We start from the raw sequence: 22,879 nt of genomic DNA, 5'->3' as shown, positions 1-22,879 counted from the left end.
ACAGGCGTGAGCCACTGCGCCTGGCTAATTTCTATTTGGAAGCCTCTCTTCAGGGTTGGACTCCAGTCCACCGAGGCTCACCCTTCTCTCCTGAGCAGTTTCAGCCCCACCCAGTTGGCAGGTCAGCAGCCCCTCCTTCATCCTTTCTGGGACCATGGCTTTCCACTTCCCTCCTTCCTTCGTTCCCTGTAATGTTTCTGTTCAGTAGCCTGAGTGCATTGCTTTGTGTTATTTATGCCATAATGTATAAGCCTTGATTTCCCAGCTAAATTATGACTTATTTCAGACCAACCCAGATCTTACATAGCCTGGTATCCTCCCAGTAGGCCCCAGTAGTCATCATGCATGTGGATGGAGGTTCTCAAACATTGGGGTGCATATGAAGAATTTGGAGGTGCTGTTTAAAATCAGCTATTGGATGCTGACCTCCCAGGTTCTAATTCTGTGCTGTCTGGTAGGATCAGAAAGCTGTAAAAATAACTAGCACCCCTCTCCTAGCCCCCTTCCTGTGGATTCTAATGCAGGTGGCCTGACCCAGACCACACTTTGAGGAAGGACCTGCTTCATCTTGACTTTTTTTTTTTTTTTTTTTTGAGACAGAATTTCACTCTTGTTGTCCAGGCTGGAGTGCAATGGTGTGATCTCAGCTCACCGCAACCTCCGCCTCCCGGGTTCAAGCAATTCTCCTGCCTCAGCCTCCAGAGTATCTGGGATTACAGGCATGCACCACCACGCCCGGCTAATTTTGCATTTTTAGTAGAGATGGGGTTTCTCCATGTTGGTCAGGCTGGTCTCGAACTCCCGACCTCAGGTGATCTGCCCGCCTCGGCTTCCCAAAGTGCTGGGATTACAGGCGTGAGCCACCGCGCCTGGCGAGATGGGGTTTTACCATATTGCCCAGGCTGGTCTCGAACTCCTGATCTCAGGCAATACACCCACGTCGGCCTTCCAAAGTACTAGGATTACAGACGCGAGCCATGCCCAGCTATTAATTCATCTTACTGATGTCGAAACTAAAGCTTGGAAAGGTCAAAGAGCTTGATGAAGATCACATAGGTAGTAAGGGGTGACTGGACCCAGGCCAGGGCTCCTAAATTCGTCGCTTTCCTCACCGCGCTGGGCTCTCTGAGCGTCTTAATAGCCACGCCCACCTCAAATGGCGATCCCAGAGGGCATCTGGCTTCAATTTTCCTTTTTCCGGAGGGGAGATGGATTCCCTGGAATGGAACTGGGCCCTGGTAGGGGAGAACTTCCTGTTGGGCAAATCCTGACAACTGTCTTGGTGTGGGAGTGCACAGGGAACTCCGACCCTTGCAGAACCCTGGGATCTTCGTGGGTGGAGGGGAAGAGGATAGAGGAGGGGAGGGAGGAGACGCTGAGACAGAGACTTTCATCTTGAGCCTGGTGGGGAGGCATGTGGGAGAAGTTGCTGAGCGGTTGGATCGGAGGGAGGAAGAGAGGCGCCAGAGCACTGGCTTCCTGTTCCATCTTCCCCCTTGTTCTGCAGATGGCCATTTTCTCCTTCCAGAGCCGGAGGTGGAGAGACTTGGCCTGCCCAGCTCCAGTCCTCTGTCCTCACTGTGCCCGCCTCCGCCCGTCCCCCGGCCAGCCTTTGGAGAAGGTGCTGGGCTGCTAGGATTTGGGATTCTGGTGGAGGGGGAGGGGGAGGGGATGTGACCATTTGTTCGGGTCTGACCCTGGAACAAAGGCTTTTGCCACGGAGAGTCTAGGTCTTAATGCCCCCCATTAGCCAGAGTGGGGGGGCCACCAACACATTAACAACTAAAAACAGTCTTCACTGGAATCCTTTTGCTGAGCCGCCTCGCCTCCCCCTGCCTGGTCGCGGGCTAATTCCGGCCAGGGCTGCTGTGGACGGACTATCCTGGCCGCTGAGCCTCCCATTGTGTTCCTAATGCTCAGTAACAAAGACTGCTCGCCGGTAGCAACAGTCGCTAGGCGGGTCTTATCTCCTGGGCTCCAGCCCCTTCCCCCACGGCAGAGTCTGAGGCCCAGACTGGGTCCCCTGAGTCTTTAGCATTGGGCTCTTCCAAGACCCCGGAGGGTTATCCACAGGGGATGGCCCTGCTGGCACTTATGGAGGGGAGAGCTGATGGGAGACACGTCGGTGGCAGAGAACCTGTGACAGTCGTTCCCAGACGTTTTCTAAGACGTTATCATTCATATAATAAGCATTTCTAGTGCCCCCCGTACCCGTGCTCCCCAGCCCCCATGCTTTTGCCTGGATTCCTAGCAGACCCTTCATTCAAAATTCCATTTGGCTCCTTGCTGAATGAAGCGAACCCTGTGTCATGTTGCTGGTGTCGCTTTACGAGAACACGCACCCTCTTAACTGCTCCCTTTTTGACAGGACTCATCAGACTATGCTGTCATTGTGCTATTTACTTGTCTGTTAAATTGGAACAGTGGCAGATCTTCACCCCAGCTGTATATCGCACCCTAGCACCACCTGGGAGATTACAAACACCAAGCTTCTACCCCACAGATTCTGATTTGGTTGCTCTGGGGTGGGACACAGGCATTTTTCCTCTCCTTGAGTGATGCCAATGTGCCGCCAAGGCTGAGATGTCACTCTAGTGACTGTCACCTTTCTACAGGAGGGGGCAGGGGCCTCCTGATGACAGGAGACAACTCAGGGCAAGCAAAATTCTGAAATGTGGTCGGTCTCCAGCCCCACTAATTATGCAGGGGGGCTGAGTTTCTCAATTTTTTTTTTATTTTTATTTTTGAGACGGAGTTTCGCTCTTGTTGCCCAGACTAGGGTGCAATGGTACAATCTCGGCTCACCACAACCTCCGCCTCCTGGGTTCAAGCGATTCTCCTGCCTCAGCCTCCTGAGTAGCTGGGAATACAGGCATGTGCCACCACACCTGGCTAATTTTCTATTTTTAGTAGAGACGGGGTTTCTCCATGTTGGTCAGGCTGGTCTCGAACTCGTGACCTCAGGTGATCCGCCCACCTTGACCTCCCAAAGTGCTGGGATTATAGGCGTGAGCCACTGTGCTCAGCCTTCTCAAACTTTTAAATCCTCAAAATCCTTATCTGTAAAATGAGACCTACCTCATAGTGTAGTTTGGAGGGTTAAATGAGATTATGGCATAAAGCCCCTGCATATGCCTGGCATGTAGTAGAAGCTCAACACTTCTTAAGTGAATGGTACTCTGGTAGTGAAAGCTGAGTGAAACTGCCAGTACTGGCCAGGTGCAGTGGCTCATGCCTGTAGTTCCAGCACTTTGGGAGATGGTGGCAGGTGAATCCCTTGAGCTCAGGAGTTCGAGACCAGCCTAGGCAACATGGCAAAACCCTTGTCTCTACAAAACAAGACAAAACAAAATAATTAGCCAGGTATTGTGGTATGCACCTGTGGTCCCAGCTACTCAAGAGGCTGAGGTGGGAGGATCACCTGAGCCTGGGAGTTCAAGGCTGTTCAAGATCATGCCACTGCACTGTAGCCTGGGCGGCACAGTGAGACCCTGTTTCAGAAAAAAAAAAAAAAAAAGAAAAGAAAAGAAAAAAAGAAATTCCGAGTCCTTGTTTCTGTTCTGATACAAACCAATTGTATGACCTTTACAGCACTCTGCTCCCAAATTTCCCCATGAACTACTCTGTCGTCCAGGCTGGAGTGTAGTGGTGCGATCTTGGCTCACTGCAACCTCTGCCTCCCGGGTTCAAGTGACTCTCCTGCCTCAGCCTCCCGAGTAGTTGGGATTACAGGTGCCCATCACCATGCCCGCCTAATTTTTGTATTTTTAGTAGAGACGGGGTTTCGCCATGTTGGCCAAGCTGGTCTTGAACTCCTGACCTCAGGTGATTCGCCTGCCTTGGCCTCCTAAAGTGCTGGGATTACAGGTGTGAGCCACCATGCCAGGCCTCAGAGATCTTCTTTTAAGCAGAACTGTCAATTGTTAATATTTTTTAAAGGTTATTTCTTTTGTCTCCCTTCTATTCTGCTAGCATGACTCCACCCACCACTCCTCCAACATCTGTCTATTTGCCCTTCCTGCCTGGGCCTTAGTACTTTTAAAACTCCTGTGGACAGCACTCTCCTTGAATTAATTTTTATTTGTGGAGCTCCTGCTCTGGTGCCATAGGGGAGGAGGTAGGGAGAGTAAAACTGCAAGGACTCTACCCTGGAGGAGCCTCCAATCTAGCTGGGGGATGTGGGCAGGAGACTCAGTAATGACAGGGTGCTCGAGGCCAGGACAGAACCCTGTTCTTTCCTGCTGTGAACCAGCTAGATGAGTCCAAGACAACTGCAGGTAAGAATTGTGGGTTGGGTTAACACAGTGGTTCTCCAACTTTCTGGTCCCAGAACCTCTTTATATTCTTAAAAATTTTTGATAATTTCAAACGCCTTTTATTTACGTGGATTATATCTATTGATATATCCTGTATTAGATGTTAAAATTAAGAAATTTTCTTTCTTTTTTTTTTTTTTGAGGTGGAGTTTCGCTTTTGTTGCCTAGGCTGGAGTACAATGGCACACAATCTTGGCTCACTGCAACCTCCGCTTCCTGGGTTCAAATGATTCTCCTGCATCAGCCTCCCAAGTAGCTGGAATTACAGCAAATTTTTGTATTTTTAGTAGAGAGGGGGTTTCACCGTGTTGGCCAGGCTGGTCTTGAACTCCTGACCTCAGGTGATCCACTCGCCTTGGCCCCCCAAAGTGCTGGGATTACAGGCGTGAGTTATTGCACCCAGCCAAAATTAAGAAATTTTCTAGCCGGGCGCGGTGGCTCATGCCTGTAATCCCAGCGCTTTGGGAGGCTGAGGCGAGCAGATCATGAGGTCAGGAGTTCAAGACCAGCCTGACCAACATGGCGAAACCCCGTCTCTACCAGAAATACAAAAAAATAGACGGGCGTGGTGGCACGTGCCTGTAATCCCAGCTACTCGGGGGACTCGCTTGAACCTGGGAGGTGGAGGTTAAAGTGAGCCGAGATCTCACCCCTGCACTCCAGCCTGGGCTACAGAGCGAGACTCCATCTCAAGAAAAAAAAAAAAAAGAAATTATTCTAAATACAAACACGTAATCCATTATCGGTCAGAATAGTATCACACATGATGCAGCTTCAGGAAAATTCTACTGTATATCCATGACAGAATAAGAGTGAAACAGACAGTGAACCCAGATTGTGCCACTGCACTCCAGCCTGGACGACACGGCATGATTGTTGCAAAAAAAACAGTTTAAAAAAATTTTTTTGTTTTGCTTTTTTGTTTTTGACATGGAGTCTTGCTCTGTTGCCCAGGCTGGAGTGCAGTGGTGTGATCTCAGCTCACTGCAACCTTCAACTCCTGGGTTCAAGCGAGTCTCCTGCCTCAGCATCCCAAGTAGCTGGGATTACAGGTGCCCACCACCACGCCCGGCTAATTTTTGTATTTTTAGTAGACATGGGGTTTCACCATGTTGGCCAGGATAGTCTCCAACTCCTGACCTCGTGTGATTTGCCTGAGGTGATCTACCTCCACCTCCCAAAGTGCTGGGATTACAGGCGTGAGCCACCACACCCGGCCTAAAAATTTGCTATGTGCACAGATAGATGGAGGCCTTCCTTGAAAAGATGTGAAGCACCAAAGAAGTTAGACTGGGGGCTTATATTCCATTTTAACAACTGCTAATAAATTGTGAAGAAGTGACAAGATGAAAGAAAAGGGGTTTGGGCTTCTAAGGACAGTAAATTGTGGGCAGGTAAACATATGGGGGAAACTAATGGAAGATAAGGGCAATTTTATAAGGCTGGTTTGTGCAGACCCATCTTGGTAACAACTTTGTGTTTCCAGTGGTAAGGGTGATTCTCCTGGTGCGGGAGAGGGGAGGGCGACACCTTCACAAAGGGAAATTTAGGCAGATGGGGTGGGCAAAGAGCTCTTTCTTCATTTGCTGCTTCTTAATTGCCTTCAGCTAAAAATATTTCTTCTGCTAAAGTGGCCTATTTGGGGTGACGTATTCTGACCCCCTTCAGTAAATAATAATAATAATAATAATAATAATAATAATAATAATAGACAATACTAGATCCTGAATGAACAGTACCTAAGGTTCTCCCCTCTGGCACGCTCTGGCAGCCTTAAAGTTCAGTAGCCTTGAGCATGTCTGTGCCAGGTCAGGCAGTCAGGGAAACTGCCCGAGAAGAGTGAGTGGCCTGGCCAGGTGCAGGGTGTCAGGGGCTGTGTGATGTGCCAGGCTTCATTGGGGCAGCAGAGGAAACAGAATAGCAAAGACCAGCGGAGAGCCTCACTGCCCGCTCGCCCACTGCCCCTGCCCAGGCAGCGGGGCAGCACCCTGGAGATGAGAGAGCAGCAGTGCTGTTCTGCAGGCCTGGGGGAATGCGGGGATCTGAGGGACTGCCCAGAGACAAAGGACACACAATGGCCACAGCCTGGAGGGGTGTGGGAGGCCCCTAGGCTGGGGAGACAGGAGTGAGGCAAGGGGCTGGTGGGAAATGAGCAGAGGAGGTGGTCTCCCAAGGGCCCATTTCCTGAGATGCCACAGAGGCAAGAGCCGACTCCCGGGAGGAAGGGCACTTCTCCCTTAGTGAGAGGACAGCTCCTGGCTCCCACTGCAGCTCTCAACCTTGGCTCCTTGAACCCCCGCCCCCAGGCAGCTCTTGGCTCTGTGTGGAGCCACCGTTCCCTTGGTCAGGACTAGCAACCTTCTCTGACCCATCCAGTCACAGCAAACTGCTTCTTCTGAGAGGTCATGTGCTTCTCTTTAGCACTTATTCTATTGTTTTCTTTTTTCATTCCTTTTTACAGACAGGAACTCACTCATTGCCTAGGCTGGTCTTGACCTCCTGGGCTCAAGTGATCCTCCTGCCTTGGCCTCCCAAAGTGCTGGGATTACAGGCGTGAGCTCTTTTTAGTGGGTCAAGTCTATTTCTCTGACCACATTGTCACTCCTGAGGGCAGCTATCTTGTCTATTAGCATTTTTTCATCCCTTCCAATGCCCAGCCCTGTTCCTTTTACATCATAAGGGCTTAATTGATGCCATAGAAGTAATCGACATCTCCATATTATTGCTCCCTATCTCCTTCACCCCACAGTCTCTGCAGAAATTCCACATCTTTTTTTTTTTAGTTTTTTTTAAGGCGGAGTCTCGCTCTGTCGCCCAGGCTGGAGTGCAATGGCGCGATCTTGGCTCACTGCAACCTCTGCCTCCTGAGTTCAAGCGATTCTCCTGCCTCAGCCTCCGGAGTAGCTGGGACTACTACAGGCACACACCACCACACCCGGCTAATTTTTGTATTTTTAGTAGAGATGAGGTTTCACCATATTGGCCAGGCTGGTCTCGAACTCCTGACCTCATGATCCGCCCGCCTCGACCGCCCAAAGTGCTGGGATTACAGGCATGAGCCACCGCGCTCAGTCCTTTTTTTTTTTTTTTTTTTTTTGCAGTTTTTACGGTTTTATTTAAACACAAAACGTGCACATGAGCTGTCGACTCATTTTCTTTGCTGCGCGGCCTGGCATTGGGGTTGGTGACTCTGATGGGCAGCTCTTTCCACCATGGCTTTGCGGTTCTTGGAGGAAACGTGAGCGACGTCAGCACAGGGAGATTTGTTGCACATCAGCAGCACTTCCAGCTCCTTGACGTTGTAGACCAGGAACTTCTGGAAGCCACTGGGCAGCATGTGCTTTGTTTTTTTTTTTTGTTGCTCCCATAACCACCGTTGGGCATCAAGATCTGGCCCTTGAACCTTCTACGAGCCCCGTTGTGAATACCTCTGGGTTTCCGCCAGTTATGCTTAATTTTGACATATTGGTCAGACTGGTGCCAGATGAACTTTTTTGTTCTCTTTTTGACAATCAGGCTTCACAAGGGGTCTGAGGGTGGCCATGATGCCAAGGAGGAGACGGCTGCCACCTCTGTAGGCAGCGCCGAGGAAGAGAGAGGGCCCCCCTGCTTTTTTTTCGAGACAGAGTCTTGGTTTGTCGCCCAGACTGGAGTGCAGTGGTATGATCTTGGCTCACTGCAACCTCTGCCTCCCGGGTTCAGGCGATTCTCCTGCCTCAGCCTCCCCAGTAGCTGGGATTAAGAGGCACGTGCCACCATGCCCAGCTAATCTTGTATTTTTGGTAGAGATGGGGGTTTCACCATGTTGGCCAGGCTGGTCTCAAACTCTGACCTCAAGTGATCCCCCTGCCTCGGCCTCCCAAAGTGCTATGATTACAGGTGTGAGCCACCTTTCCCCATTACACACCTCCCTTCCCTTAGCTTCCTTGTCACCTGCCCACTCCCAGCTCTCCCCACTCTGATCTCCCTGTGTCCCCCTTGCTGTCCCTGGTGGCAGTGGCCGCCTTGCAGCTGCTGCACATGGAGTTCGGGAAGCAGTGGGGAGGTGAGCAGGTATTGGGGAATGACATCATTCTCAGATCACTCTTTCTAGCTTTCACCTCTCCCCCCCCGTGACCTGTTCTTCAACCATTATGCAAATGCTTAATGGCCACCTACCCTCTCGTGTGCCAAGCGCTGTTTTAAGTGTGGTGACCCAGCAATGAAGGAGACAGGCGGGCATCAGCATCAGGGTTATCCCAGAGCCAGCTAGGAATTCCCCATGCAGCAGCAGAGACAATGCCCGAGGAACAAGGGAAGCACTGTCCAGCCTGGCTGGACTTTTGGGAACAAGGCCACTTGGCTTCATCCAAACACAAATAAAACTGTTTTGTGGGTCCCCTGACCCCATCTACTTTTCCCAGAGCTCGTTGATGGCTGGGAAGGAGTTGACTGGGAAGGAGGTGGCTGGGCAAGGGTGGCTGGGCAGGGGTGGCTGGGAAGGGGTGGCTGGGCAGGGGTGGCTGGGCAGGGGTGGCTGGGAAGGGGTGGCTGGGCAGGGGTGGCTGGGCAGGGGTGGCTGGGAAGGGGTGGCTGGGCAGGTGTGGCTGGGAAGGGTGTCTCTCGCTGCTCACCTGACGGCTCCTGGTTGTGCTTCCTTTCCAGGTGTATGAGCTCAGTGGAGAGCACCATGACGAAGAGTGGTCAGTGAAGACTTACCAGGAAGTAGCTCAGAAGTTTGTGGAAACTCACCCTGAGTTTATTGGAATCAAAATCATTTATTCGGATCACAGGTGAGAGAGAATATTGCTGAAGAGCTCAGGTTGGGAGACTGGGATGCAGGCAGAGCTACTAGGCTGGGAGGGGAGGGGTGAGAAGCGGGGCTGGGAGGCCCGGAGAGGCCCAGCACTGGTGTCAAGGAGCTGTGCTGTGCCTCTGTGTGTGAGCACAGTAGTAGGTAAGTGCAGTGACCCAGCAATGAATTGCTGCCTGAAGCCACTTCTAGTTCAGGTCTTCACCCCCAAACTGAAATGAAGAATGTGTGAATTTCCCAGAGAATTCTCGGCTGTGACCCCACATTGTCCTGGTGACTCGTTTATGAGCGTAATGGTTTTGCCTGAATGTTTGGATAATTGGCCCGTTTTTGGTTTCAGTTTGCCTCTGGGTTCTGTGTGTGGTTGTGTGTGAGTCCTTGATCAGGGAGACACCCTGAGTGGCACTGGCTCAAGTCTGCGTGTGGGGACCTCCAGTAGTACCATGTGCGTGGCCTGGCACGTGGGTGAAAGACCCACTCTTTTTCCCAGGGAAGCACAGAAAGCTTTGCAGCTTAACTGTCCTTTTGACTTTACCAGACAAGACCCCTCCCCTCACTTTAAAGAGCAGCCAGTCTAAGGCTGGGACCTGTCCATGGTCGCAGCTGCAAGGGCAGCAGCCAGTGGGGTCCCTCGGAGTCAGGCATGGGGCGGGCACCGAAGGGATCTGGCAGTGGCTCCATCTGCTCAGCTCACCCACGAGCCTGGGCTCTGGAGGGCACTGACTCCCCAGGAGCCTCCTCCCATGCCCAGTCTTCCTGAGTCCCCTTCCCTTCCATGGGGCCTGGGGCCTGGAGGAGCTGAGCTCTGGCTTTGTGCCAGTCCCCCTCGGAGGGAGCTTGCAGGATGGGCCCACGTTCTACTCAGAGGCTCCCTGGTGCCAGATGCCCCTTCCCAGGGCCAGTGGCAGGAGGGTGTGAGGGCTGAGCTGAGTGCATCAGTGCCCCCAGGTTCGCCTAGGCTCTGGGGAGAGGCCATGGGTGGGGCAGGCCAGGAAGGCTTTGTCCCCACAGAGCCAAGGATTGGAGCAGGAGAGCCAGTGGCAGGGCAGAGAACTTGAGCTGTTGTGGGCTTGCGCCAGACCCTGTGTTTTGGGGCTTTTGTTGTCATGCTGCCTGCCTTGCCCCTGTAGGGTTCTGCAGTGCCCAGGGTCTTGCTGACTTAATCAGCAAGAGGCCAGATGGTTACTGGGTCCAGCCGACCCATCAGGGACTTGGGTGACCTGTGGCCCTTTGCAGGTGTCCGGTGGACAGAGAGCTGCCCCTGAGCTGCATCCATGTCTACACCCCCGACAGAGATGCCGGGAGAGCTGGGAACAAGGCCACCTGGCCTCCTCTAAACACAGACAAATAAAACTGTTCCCGTCGGTCCTCTGACCCCACCTACTTTTCAGAGACTACAGGTGCCCTCAGAGCCAGGAAGGGTCTTTGATAAGAATGGATTTGGGCTACATATCTCTCAGGGGTCACAATGGCCTGGTCGGGGTGGGGTCAGGAGGGCAGGGGTGCCTCAGGTTTGGGAAACGGGTCCTGCACACTTGGGGCCAGCCCAGCCCTGCATGGAGGGAGTGCTCTGGGGTTTGTGCTCTGTTGGTGCTGGGCACTGTCTCCTGGCTTCTCTGTCTCTCTCACAGATCCAAAGATGTGGCTGTCATTGCAGAATCCATCCGAACAGCCATGGGGCTCCGAGCCAAGTTCCCCACGGTGGTGGCAGGGTTTGACCTGGTAACCCATGCTGTGAACAGAAGGGCTGCCTGTTAAGGGGGCATGCGAGGATGCCTGTCTGGGCGGAGCGGCAACTCCTTGGGAAGGGAGCGCAATGTGCCTGTTGGTAGCCTGAAATCCCAGGGCAGGCTCAGGCTGCTGACCCAGCAGGGCTGCTTAGAGCTCAGCGCTGACCCTCTTCAGAGGCCTGCAGGGGACAGCTGTCACTGGAGAAGGGAGAGCAGACAGCCAGTTCTGTCTAACAAGCTAACAAGGAAAGTTCCAGAATAAGGATGGCATTCAGGGAGTTTGGACCACAGTTATGAGCTCATTCCCCATGGCCTGGCCCGTGCCCTTTTTTCTATCCCACACTGCTCACCTAGGTGTGGCTCTTAAAACCCTCACCAGCCCCTGTAGCACGCGGGGTGGGGATTGGGGGGTAATGTCTGGAAACAGAGTCCAGGATGGAGCCAGCCCTTTGCAAATCCTCAAGGTAGTGATATTTGTCCCTCCCTCTCCAGCCATCATGCCTGGCCACACGTTTTTGAAGCTACACATTCATAGATGTTGTCATTGTCTCACACCTCCCCACCAAATCAAAGCACAACCAGGACATTTCTTAGGTGACAGCTCGGCAATCTCATTAAGAATCTAGGCCGGGCGCAGTGGCTCATGCCTGTAATCCCAGCACTTTGGGAGGGCGAGACAGGTGGATCACCTGAGGTCTGGAGTTCAAGACCAGCCTGGCCAACATGGAGAAACGGCATCTCTACTAAAAACACAAAAATTAGCCAGGCATGGTGGCCTGCACCTGTAATCCCAGCTACTTGGGAGGCTGAGGCAGAATTGCTTGAACTCAGGAGGCAGAGGTTGCAGTGAGCTGAGATTGTGCCATTGCACTCCAGCCTGGACGACAGAGCAAGACTCCATCTCAAAAAAAAAAAAAAAAACAAAGAATCTAGATTAGGCCAGGGCAGTGGCTCACGCCTGTAATCCCAGCACCTTGGGGGGCCAAGGTGGGAGGGTCACCTGAGTCCAGGAGTTCTAGACCAGCCTGAGCAAATCGGTGAGACCCCATCTCTACAAAATATATATATATATATTTTTTGCTCTTGTTGGCCAGGCTGGAGTGCAGTGGTGCGATCTCGGCTCACTGCAAGTTCCGCCTCCTGGGTTCATGCCATTCTCCTGCCTCAGCCTCCCGAGTAGCTGGGACTACAGGTGCCTGCTACCACACCTGGATAATTTTTTGTATTTTTAGTAGAGAGGGGGTTTCACTGTGTTAGCCAGGATGGTCTCGATCTCCTGACCTCGTGATCTGCCTGCCTCGGCCTCCCAAAGTGCTGGGATTACAGGTGTGAGCCACTGCGCCTGGCCTGCTCCTGGTCATTCTTAAAAGGCTGGGTGACAAAGGTCCCAACAGTGGCGGCAGGGTACAAGGAAGGGTGTGCACAGGCTGCAGGGCGTGCCATCAGCAAGTGAGGCATGCGCCCTGCAGACGCCTCCCTGTCCCTCTCTGTCCTGCAGGTGGGGCATGAGGACACTGGCCACTCCTTGCACGACTACAAGGAAGCTCTGATGATCCCCACCAAGGATGGCGTTAAGCTGCCTTACTTCTTCCACGCCGGAGAAACAGGTGAGCCTGCGGGATGCGAGCAGGGGCAGCGGAGGTGGTCAATGGGAGAGCTCCTGGCCACAGGCCCATGCCTCGGGGTTAGAGCCTACAGGCGTTTCCAGAGCGCTTTCCTGTGCTCTATCTCATTTAATCCTGACAACAGCCCCATGGAGAAGGAATAACAAGGATAATAGAATCAGCCACTTTACATGTATTATTTGTAATTTCTCTTTCTTCCTTCCTTCCTTTTTTCTTTTCTTCTTCTTCTTCTTCTTCTTTTTTTTTTTTTTTAACGGAGTCTCCGTCTGTTGCCCAGCTCACTGCAACCTCGGCTTCCCAGGTTCCAGAGAGTCTCCTGCCTCAGCCTTCAAAGTAGCTGGTACTACAGGCACCTGCCACCATGCGTGGCTACTTTTTTGTATTTTTAGTAGAGGCGGGGTTTCACCGTGTTAGCCAGGATGGTCTTGATCTCCTGACCTCATGATCTGCCCGCCTCGGCCTCCCAAAGTGCTGGAATTACAAGGGTGAGCCACCACGCCCGGTCTTTTCTAATTTATTTCTAATCGTTTCCCCAGTTTTTAACCTCCATTTGATAGATGAAGAGCCCAAGGCTCCAAACATAGTGGTCCAGGGTTAAAGAGCTGGTACGCAGTGGAGTCTGAATTCGAATCCTTCTTCTTCTTCTTTTTTTTTTTAAATTTTTCATGGTAGGGGCATAATCCTGCAAACTGACATCATCCTACTTTGGCTATAAAAATTTGTTTTAGGCTGGGCACAGGCACAGTGGCTCATGCCTGTAATCCTAGCACTTTGGAGGCTGATGTGGGTGGATCTCTTTAAACCCAGGAGTTTGAGGCCAGCCAGGGCAACATGGCAAAACTTTGTCTCTACAAAAAAATACAAAAATTAGCCAGGCATGATGGTACACACCTGTGGTCCCACCTACTCAGAGGCTGAGGTGGGAAGATTGCCTGAGCCCAGGCTCACTGAACTCCAGCCTGGGTGACAGAGCTAGACCCTGTCTCAAAAAAAAAAATTGTTTTAGCCTGGTACAGTGGCTCACATCTGTAATTCTAGCACTTAGGGAGGCAGAGGCAGGAGGATCACTTGAGTCCAGGAGTTTGAGACCAGTCTGGGCAACATAGTAAGATCCCATTCTACACAAAAAGGAAAAATTTTTTTTTTTTTTTTTTGAGATGGAGTCTCGCTCTGTGGCCCAGGCTGGAGTGCAGTGGCATGATCTCAGCTCACTGCAAGCTCTGCCTCCTGGGTTCATGCCATTCTCCTGCCTCAGCCTCCTGAGTAGCTGGGACTGCAGGTGCCCACCACCACGTCCGGCTAATTTTTTGTATTTTTAGTAGAGACGAGGTTTCACCATGTTAGCCAGGATGGTCTCGATCTCCTGACCTTGTGATCCACCAGTCTCGGCCTCCCAAAGTGCTGGGATTACAGGTGTGAGCCACTGCGCCTGGTCAATTTTTTTGTTTTTTTGAGATGGAGTCTCACTCCGTCGCCCAGGCTGGAGTGCAGTAGTGCGATCTTGGCTCACTGCAACCTCTGCCTCCCGGGTTCAAGCGATTCTCCTGCCTCAGCCTTTGGAGAAGCTGGGATTACAGGCATGCACCACCATGCCTGGCTAATTTTTGTATTTTTAGTAGAGATGGGGTTTCACCATGTTGGTCAGGCTGGTCTTGAAATCCTGACCTCAAGTGATCCACCCACCTCAGCCTCCCAAAATGCTGAGATTACAGGATTGAGCCATGGAAAAAAAATTCTTTTGAGACTGAGTCTCACTATATTGCCCAGGCTGGAGTGCAGTGGTGTGATATCGGCTCACTGCAACCTCTGGCTTCCGGGTTCAAGTGATTCTCGTGCCTCAGCCTCCCGAGTAGCTGGGATTACAGGCGCCTGCCACTATACCCAGCTAATTTTTGTATTTTTAATAGAGATGGGGTTTCACCATGTTGGCCAGGCTGGTCTTGAACTCCCAACCTCAAACAGTCCGCCCGCCTCGGCCTCCTAAAGTGCTGGGATTACCCGGCCTCATGTGATATTTTGATGCATGTATATAATGTGTATGAATTGGAACCCTCTCTGATGCTCTCCATCCTCCGAGTGAATTGTGCTTGAGAGGTTAACTGATCTGCCTAAAGCCACACAGCTGGAAATTGGTGGAAGAGGGAGGAGAACCAGGTCTGCTCCTTGTCTTTAGGATGTTCTGTCCCTCATTATCGTAGGAGAGGAAACCCTGCCCTGCCCCATGCAGACCCTGGCTGCTGTTCCTCTTGAAATGCCATTAGCCCAGCCACATCTTTCTTCCCCAGAACTCCATCCTTTGGCTCGCTCAGTCATCTCAGCCCCTCCCGTATTCCAGTCCTTAAAATGTGTAAACCCTAACTAAGCAAGATCACAGCTGCAATTTCAGATCCAAAGGAAGATTTGGGAGGAGGCTGTTCACATGGAGGCCGGGACCAGGAGGGCAGCTGTCTTCAGCATCCCACCTGTCACCCTCGGAAGACCAAGGAGGGGTGGAGAAGAGTGATGGGCAGCTTCATTTCCCACCCAGGCTTAAGCTCTGCTCTATCACACCGTCTCTCAGAGGAAGGGACCTTGTGCATTAATCTCTTTTTCCTGACATTTCAAGTCAATTTAGATCCAATTTAGATCAAAGTCTGCTCTAGGAGAGCAGAAGAATTGTTTGAGGGGGAGGGGGTTGGGTGAGGGTGTTATTAACCTTGAAGAACTTGTGGTTTGGTTGGGGAAAATCATACTTACGTGTGTGAAATAATTCTGGCCCTACAAAACATTGCAGCACAGGACCTAACAGGTTCCAAGATGTATGATCCTTGGAGATGATTTTGCCAGGACTTGGGTATCTAATACCTAAAAGTAATGTCCTTATTTTTATTATTTTATTTTATTTTATTCTTTGAGACAGAGTCTCGCTCTGTCCCCAGGCTGGAGTGCAGTGGCGCGATCTCGACTCACTGCAAGCTCCGCCTCCCAGGTTCATGCCATTCTCCTGCCTCAGCCTCCTGAGTACCTGGGACTACTCGGGCACCTGCCACCACGCTCGGCTAATATTTTTTGTATTTTTAGTAGAGATGGGGTTTCACCATGTTAGTCAGGCTGGTCTGGAACTCCTGACCTCGTGATCCGCCCGCCTCGGCCTCCCAAAGTGTTGGGATTACAGGCCTGAGCCACGCACCCAGCCAATGTCCTTATTTTTAAAAAGAAGAAGAAATCTTTAAAAACCAGTGAAAATCCACCAAAATACATGTGCTAGGCAGCAATGGAAATTCTTGAGTTTATTTCTATCAGAAAAGTGAAGTTTTCATTTATATATATATATATTTTTTGACATGGGCTCTCACTCTGTCACCCAGGCTAGAGTGCAGTGGCATGATCACAGCTCACTACAGCCTCCACCTCCTGGGTTCAGGTTATCCTTCCACCTCAGCCTCCCAAGTAGCTGGGACTGCAGCCACATGCCACCATGCCTGGCTAATTTTTGTATTTTTTGTAGAGACAGGGTGTCTCTATGTTGCCCAGGCTGGCCTTGAACTCCTGGGCTCAAGCAATCCTCCTGCCTCAGCCTCCCAAAGTGCTGCGATTACAGGTGTGAGCCACTGCACCCAGCCAGATGTTCATATTTTATATGTGAATCCATTAGAATGCTTACAGTTGCAAGAATAGAGTACATGCATCCCACCGATTTTACAATAAGGACATTTGTTATCTCACATAAGAAGCAATCTGTGCTATGCCCACTGCGTGGGTGATTCTGCCCCACTTGGTTGTCAGATGGTGAATCACATTTGGGGTGACCACATCCAGTGAAGCAAAATAGGAGACAGCCTCCCAGTGGATCTCCTTTTATCAGGGAGGAATCCGCCAAACCTCCCCAACAAATAACCTCCCAGTCCAGCGTTAAGGCTATTTTAGCTGTAAGGGAGACTGAGAAAGGCATATCTGACCTTTCATCCTCTACTGAGGGCCTTAGCTGCAAGAAAGGTGTGATGGGGCCGGGTGCGGTGGCTCACGCCTGTAATCCCAGCACTTTGGGAGGCTGAGGCAGGCGGATTACGAGGTCAGGAGATCGAGACCATCCTGGCTAATACAGTGAAACCCCATCTCTACTAAAAATACACAAAAAAAAAATTAGCCGGGTGTGGTGGTGGGTGCCTGTAGTCCCAGCTACTCGGGAGACTGAGGCAGGAGAATGGCATGAACCCCGGGAAGTGGAGCTTGCAGTGAGCCGAGATTGCACCACTGCACTCCAGCCTGGGTGACAGAGCGAGACTCCGTCTCAAAAAAAAAAAAAAAAAAGAAAAGTGTGATGGGGATGGCAGGGGAGAAGGGAGGCCACAAGAATGTCTGCAGTCACCTAGCAAGTGATAACGTCTTGATAGTACTATTAAATATATAAATTAAAGTGAGCACATACAGGTAGTTATACTGATGCTGTAAATAAGAGAACCTGTAACACATTGTTATAAAGATCATAAGCTTAAGAGTCCCAGAGCCCGGTACGGTGGCTCATGCCTGTAATCCCGGCACTTTGGGAGGCCTAGGTGGGTGGATCCCCTGAGGTCAGGAGTTTGAGACCAGCCTGGCCAACACGGTGAAACCCCGTCTCTACTAAAAATACAAAAAATAGCCGGGCGTGGTGGTGGGCACCTGTAATCCCAGCTACTCAGGAGGCTGAGGCAGGAGAATCACTTGAACCTGGGAGGCAGAGGTTGCAGTGAGCCGAGATCACGCCACTGCATTCCAGCCTGGGCGACAGAGCAAGACTCCGTCTCAAAAAAAAAAAAAAAAAAAAGAGTGCCACAAAAGAGGAAGAAGGAAAGTGGACTGTGGGTCAGAGAGACCAAGGTTTAAAACTCGGTTTTGCAGTCCAGGTGTGGCGGCTCACGCCTGTAATCCCAGCACTTTGGGAGGCCGAGGCAGGCAGATCATGAGGTCAAGAAATCGAGACCAGCCTAGTCAACATGGTGAAACCCTGTCTCTACTAAAAATACAAAAAATTATCTGGACGTGGTCGTGTGCGCCTGTAGTCCCAGCTACTTGGGAGGCTGAGGCAGGAAAATTGTTTGAACCTGGGAGGTGGAGGTTGCAGTGAGCTGAGATCGTGCCACTATACTCCAGCCTGGCGACAGAGCAAGACTCTATCTCAAAAAAAAAAAAAAAAAAAAAACACTCGGTTTTGCTACTTACTATGTGAACATCCTTGGTCAATTTATAGAAGCTATTAAGTTTCAACTTTCTCATTAGAATGATAAATTAATAAATTAGATGATTAATGTAATAAAGCCATATCATACCTCTCTTTAGCATTGTTAAAAGGAAACTGTGTGTGTATTTGTGTTAATGTTAATTTCTCTTCATTTTTGTGCTGGGGGGCGCTGTTTATTTGAGGATGGTCGGGGGGCCGGTGGGTCAGACCCATCCATCCCCCATGGAAGGCCATTCCCCTGTCTTCAGACTGGCAGGGCACTTCCATAGACAAGAACATTCTGGATGCTCTGATGCTGAACACTACCAGAATCGGCCATGGATTTGCTTTGAGCAAACACCCTGCAGTCAGGGCTTACTCCTGGAAAAAGGACATCCCCATAGAAGTCTGTCCCATCTCTAACCAGGTATGTGTGACCCATGCGGCTAATCGCATATGATCTCCCCTAACCACAACCTCTGCTCTCTTAAACTTCTTCCTGTTAAGGAGAGTTATCTCTCCTTAACTCTCTTATTACCTACATCCCTCCACTCTCCCACCCCTGTTAGTAAAGTTATTCAGGAGGGGCCTTTTGCCTAAGCCACCAATAAGAATGAGGCAGCAATGAGGGTCCCCAGTGGGGTGGAATTTTGGGCAAAATTGTAGACAAAGCAAAAAGGACACGGGGGGAGGCCGGTGAAGTGGGATGGGCCATGGGATGCTGCTCCCCACGGTTTCTTGGGGTCCTTTGTGTCTGTGTTCAGTTAGCGCTTCTCTGAGCAGGACCAGAAGTGACCAGATGTTTGTGGTGCTGATGAAACATGAGGAGGAGCATGAGGACTGGCTCTGTTCCTTATGTCTCCTTGTGACTCTGCCCAGAAGTCATCCCAATACTGGGGAGATAATGATGGGAAGATGAAGGGAGCTGATGGGGCTCAAGGTCTCACCTCACTTGTGACTACTCTTCTTAGGGATCAGAGCTCATCTTTCTCCGTTGCCTCCTATTGGGCAGGTGCTGAAACTGGTATCTGACTTGAGGAACCACCCTGTAGCCACTCTGATGGCCACTGGGCACCCCATGGTGATCAGCTCTGATGACCCAGCTATCTTTGGTGCCAAAGGCTTGTCCTACGATTTCTATGAGGTCTTCATGGGCATTGGGGGGATGAAGGCTGACCTGAGGACCCTCAAACAGCTGGCCATGAACTCTATCAAGTGAGTGTCCCGTGTCCTCCAGGCCCCCCGCCTCCTTCCAGCCCGCAGCTTGTGTTTGCCTCTCTGGAGGCTTGAGGCAGATGTCTCGATGGTCCTGTGGGTTCCTTCTCATCATGGCTGTTTAGTCCTTGCTGCTGGCCTGGGGAGAGTGCTCTGCAAGCCTCTAATGTCCCCTCAGGCTCCCCGCCCCGTTCCCCAACCCCTGCCCTGAGGCTGACCTGGGCTCCTCCTCTTCCTGCAGGTACAGTACCCTGTTGGAGACTGAGAAAAATACTTTCATGGAAATCTGGAAGAAGAGATGGGATAAGTTCATAGCAGATGTGGCTACAAAGTGAGGAGAAGCTAGCCGGCCCTCTACAAGCTGTCTTCTCGCACACGCTGTCACTTCCTCTCACTCGTTCTTGAATCAGCCCCATGTCCTCATCAAATCAGTGGCCTCTGTATGGAGCGACCTTGTCAGAAGCACTTGGCTGGCTGACCAAATTCATCCTCTGGAAATATTCTCTCTCAGCCACAGTGACATCGACCCTCTTGGTTTTCTCCTCTCCGGCCATTTCTTCTAGTTTCCCTATTTCAGAGCCTCCTCCTCTCTCTGATCTCTGTGCTGTTTCCTCAGGACGCAGTCCTGGGCTCTGTTCTATTCTGGTCTCTTTATTTTTTTATTTTTGTATTTTTTCGAGATGGAGTTTTGCTCTTGTTGCCCAGGCTGGAGTACAATGGTGTGATCTCAGCTCAGTGCAACCTCCGCCTCCCGAGTTCAGGCAATTCTCTTGCCTCAGCCTCCTGAGTAGCTGGAATTACAGGCATGTGCCACCACACCCAGCTGATTTTTGCATTTTTAGTAGAGACAGGTTTTCACCATGTTGGCACGGCTGGTATCCAACTCTTGACCTCAGGTGATCCACTTGCCCCGGGCTCCCAAAGTGCTGGAATTACAGGCGTGAGCCACCATGCCTGGCCTATTCTGGTCTCTTTAACTCTCTCTTCTTTATTTCTCTTCTCTCTCTGTACAGTTTTCCTGGGTGGTCTCATCCACTCCTTTGCTTTTTCATACCATTTATTTGTTAATGATTCCCACATTTATTTATGCACTTGGAGAACTCACAGGAATCTCAGACACTGGCGAGGTACAATTCTGAACCCTCAGTCTCTTCCCTTTAAATCTTTCTTTTTCTCTACTTTAATTTTTCTAAAGAGTGTCTTGCTATGTTGCCCAGGCTGGTCTCCACCTCCTGGCTTCAAGTGATCCTCCTGCCACAGTCTCCCGAAGTGCTGGGATTACTGACATGAGCCACCACACTGAGCCCTTTAAACCTTTCCCTGGCCTTTCCCATAGCTGGTGAAGGACACCTCCATCCATTCCACCCAGTTGCTCAGAGCAGAAATTTTCAGTGCAAGTCTTGATGCTGCGCTGTGCCCCACTCCCTACATCAGAACGCATCCCGCATCCGGACTCCAACGGTGGCACTCTAACTGCACGCTGCTGCCAAGTCTAAGCCACCATGCTCCTGCCTGAGCTGTGACAACAGCCTCCTCACTGATCTCCCCTTTCTTCCCATTGCCTCCTCCAGCTCATTTTTCACAGTGTAGAATGACATTTTGTTTGTTTGTTTTGTTTTGTTTGAGACGGAGTCTCGCTCTGTTACCCAGGGTGGAGTGCAGCGGCGCGATCTCGGCTCACTGCAAGCTCCGCCTCCCAGGTTCAAGCGGATTCTCCTGGCTTAGCGTCCCGAGTAGCTGGGATTACAGGCATGCACCACCATGCCCGGATAATTTTTGTATTTTTAGTAGAGATGGGGTTTCACTGTGTTGGCCAGGCTGGTCTCGAACACCTGACCTCGTGATCCACCCACCTTGGCCTCCCAAAGCGCTGGGATTACAGGCGTGAGCCACCCCACCTGGCCTAGAATGACTTTTAAAATATCAAATTCAATCAGGTCACTCCTTTGCTTACAACCCAGTGCATTTAGAGGCACACCCCGTGTCTCCACAGGGCATACAGCATCCGATTTAATCTGGATCCATTCCAGTGCCTTCCTCTCCCAGTCACCCCGAGGGCCCCAACCCCGGCAGCCCTTTCTTCCTCAGATGTCCTCAGCTCTATACTGTGCCTGGGTCTTTTCTCCTTCTCTCTGCCTGGAACATTCCTTCTTTACCCTTTTGTCTTGCCCTCTCCTGTTTACCCTTCAAGTTTCAGGTTCATGTCGCTGTCTCAGAGAAGTTTTCCTATGCCCGCCCTGTTTCTCTCAGGGAGCCTTGCTCGTTTCCATCATGCCTCTAATAACAATTTATAATTGGATATTTACTCTGTGTCTACAGTCTCGCCCTGCCAGACTGTAAGCCCCATGTGGGCAGGCGCTCATGATTGTTTCTGATTGTTTCACGCATGCCGCTAACCCAGAGCCTGGGCCCAAAGCTAGTTAACACTCAATAAACAATGCATTGAATGAGTGGCTGTCATTGTGTCTGTTCAGCCAGCTGCCAAGGCAGAGGGGAGTAGAGCAGAGCCGCCCCAAATAAAAGACCTCGTGTGATCAGAGTCCAGCTCCTCACCTGGCCTTAGAAGAAGGGTGCAAGAAGCCAGCTCTGTCCTCACCCAACTCAAGGATGGCAGGGAATCAAAGAATTCCTTAAAAGCCCCAGGCGGATGTGAATGTCCTCTCATCCAACTTCCATGACTTGTACCTGGGCTCTCAGACAACAGCAAGCCCTCTCTCCATTCCTAGTTTATCACCATTTGGTTCCTGGACCTGGGAGAAGCCTTGCGACCAGGAGTCAGCAACCACAAGCTGTACCTGGATGGAAGAAGACAAGCTCTAGGGTCCTGTCTAACTCTGCAGGTGATTCAGTGCCTTCCCCAATCCCTGACGATCTCTTTTAGGTCCCAACTCCACAGGGGACCTTCAACACAAGCAGACACAGACAGCCTCTGGCCTGGACTTGCTGTGATCTCTGATTTGGCAAAATGAACCAGCAATAATCTTGCCTTTGTGTCCAGTTCTTCCTTCTTTTTTTTTTTGAGACAGAGTCTCACTCTGTCACCCAGGCTAGAGGGCAGTGGCGCAACCTCGGCTCACTGCAACCTCTGCCTCCCGGGTTCAAGTGATTCTCCTGCCTCAGCCTCTCGAGTAGCTAGCTGGGTTTACAGGCACCCGCCATCACACCTGGCTAATTTTTTTATTTTTAGTACAGATGGGGTTTCACCATGTTGGCCAGGCTGGTCTTGAACTCCTGACCTCATGATCCGCCCGCCTCGGCCTCCCAAAGTGCTGGGATTACAGGCGTGAGCCACCACACCTGGCCTTTTTTTTTTTTTTAGAGACAGTGTGTGTCTCACTATGTTGCCCAGGCTGGTCAGCTGATCTCAAACTATGGCCTCAAGTTATCCTCCTGCCTCAGCTCCCGGATACCTGGGATTACAGGCACTAGCCACCACATCCAGTCTTTAAGCTTTTAAATTCAACTTACAAAGCTTGCTAGTTCTTCCTTCTTGACTTTATTCCTCATTGCATAGGCCTAGTCCTGTTGAACTAAATGTCCATGGAGCATTTATCTGATCATTTTGAAATAATTTCAAACAAGTTGCAAGAATAGTACAAAAAACTCTTACCAGGCCGGGCACAGGGGGTCACGCCTGTAACCCCGGCACTTTGGGAGGCCGAGGCGAGTGGATTGCTTGAGCCTAGGAGTTCGAGACCAGCTTGGGCAACATGGCCAGACCTCATCTCTACTAAAAATACAAAAATTAGCTGGGCATGGCGGGGCGTGCCTGTGGTCCTAGCTACTCAGAAGGCTGAGGTGGGAGGATCGCTTGAGTCCAGGAAGAGGAGGTTGTAGTGAACTGAGATCGCACCACTCCACTCCAGCCTGGCCAATAAAGCGAGACCCTGTCTCAAAAAAACAAAGAAAAATCACGACAACAACAACACAAACCTCTAACATTCTCTTTGCCCAGGTTCCCCCAGTTATTAACATTTTACAACATTTGATTCGATATGTCATTCTTTCTCTGTCTCTAATTG

The 22,879-nt window shown here is 51.0% G+C and overlaps 1 protein-coding gene across 1 annotated transcript in view; it reads left to right on the top strand.

Moving 5' to 3' along the window:
• The window catches only part of ADA2 (adenosine deaminase 2), a 31,797-nt gene extending 10,489 nt beyond the window's left edge, over positions 1 to 21,308 (top strand). The window contains exons 4-9 of the mRNA XM_030815770.1: positions 8,961 to 9,088; positions 10,740 to 10,830; positions 12,337 to 12,445; positions 17,912 to 18,069; positions 18,655 to 18,857; positions 19,099 to 21,308. Coding sequence (XP_030671630.1) covers positions 8,961 to 9,088; positions 10,740 to 10,830; positions 12,337 to 12,445; positions 17,912 to 18,069; positions 18,655 to 18,857; positions 19,099 to 19,192 — 783 coding nt within the window. The 3' untranslated portion in view covers positions 19,193 to 21,308. The remainder of the gene's footprint in view (positions 1 to 8,960; positions 9,089 to 10,739; positions 10,831 to 12,336; positions 12,446 to 17,911; positions 18,070 to 18,654; positions 18,858 to 19,098) is intronic.
• The last annotated feature ends 1,571 nt before the right edge of the window (positions 21,309 to 22,879 follow it).

Source organism: Nomascus leucogenys, chromosome 7b (assembly GCF_006542625.1).
Source record: "Nomascus leucogenys isolate Asia chromosome 7b, Asia_NLE_v1, whole genome shotgun sequence".
Lineage (NCBI taxonomy): Eukaryota > Metazoa > Chordata > Mammalia > Primates > Hylobatidae > Nomascus > Nomascus leucogenys.
This window is presented reverse-complemented; position numbering and strand designations above follow the sequence as displayed.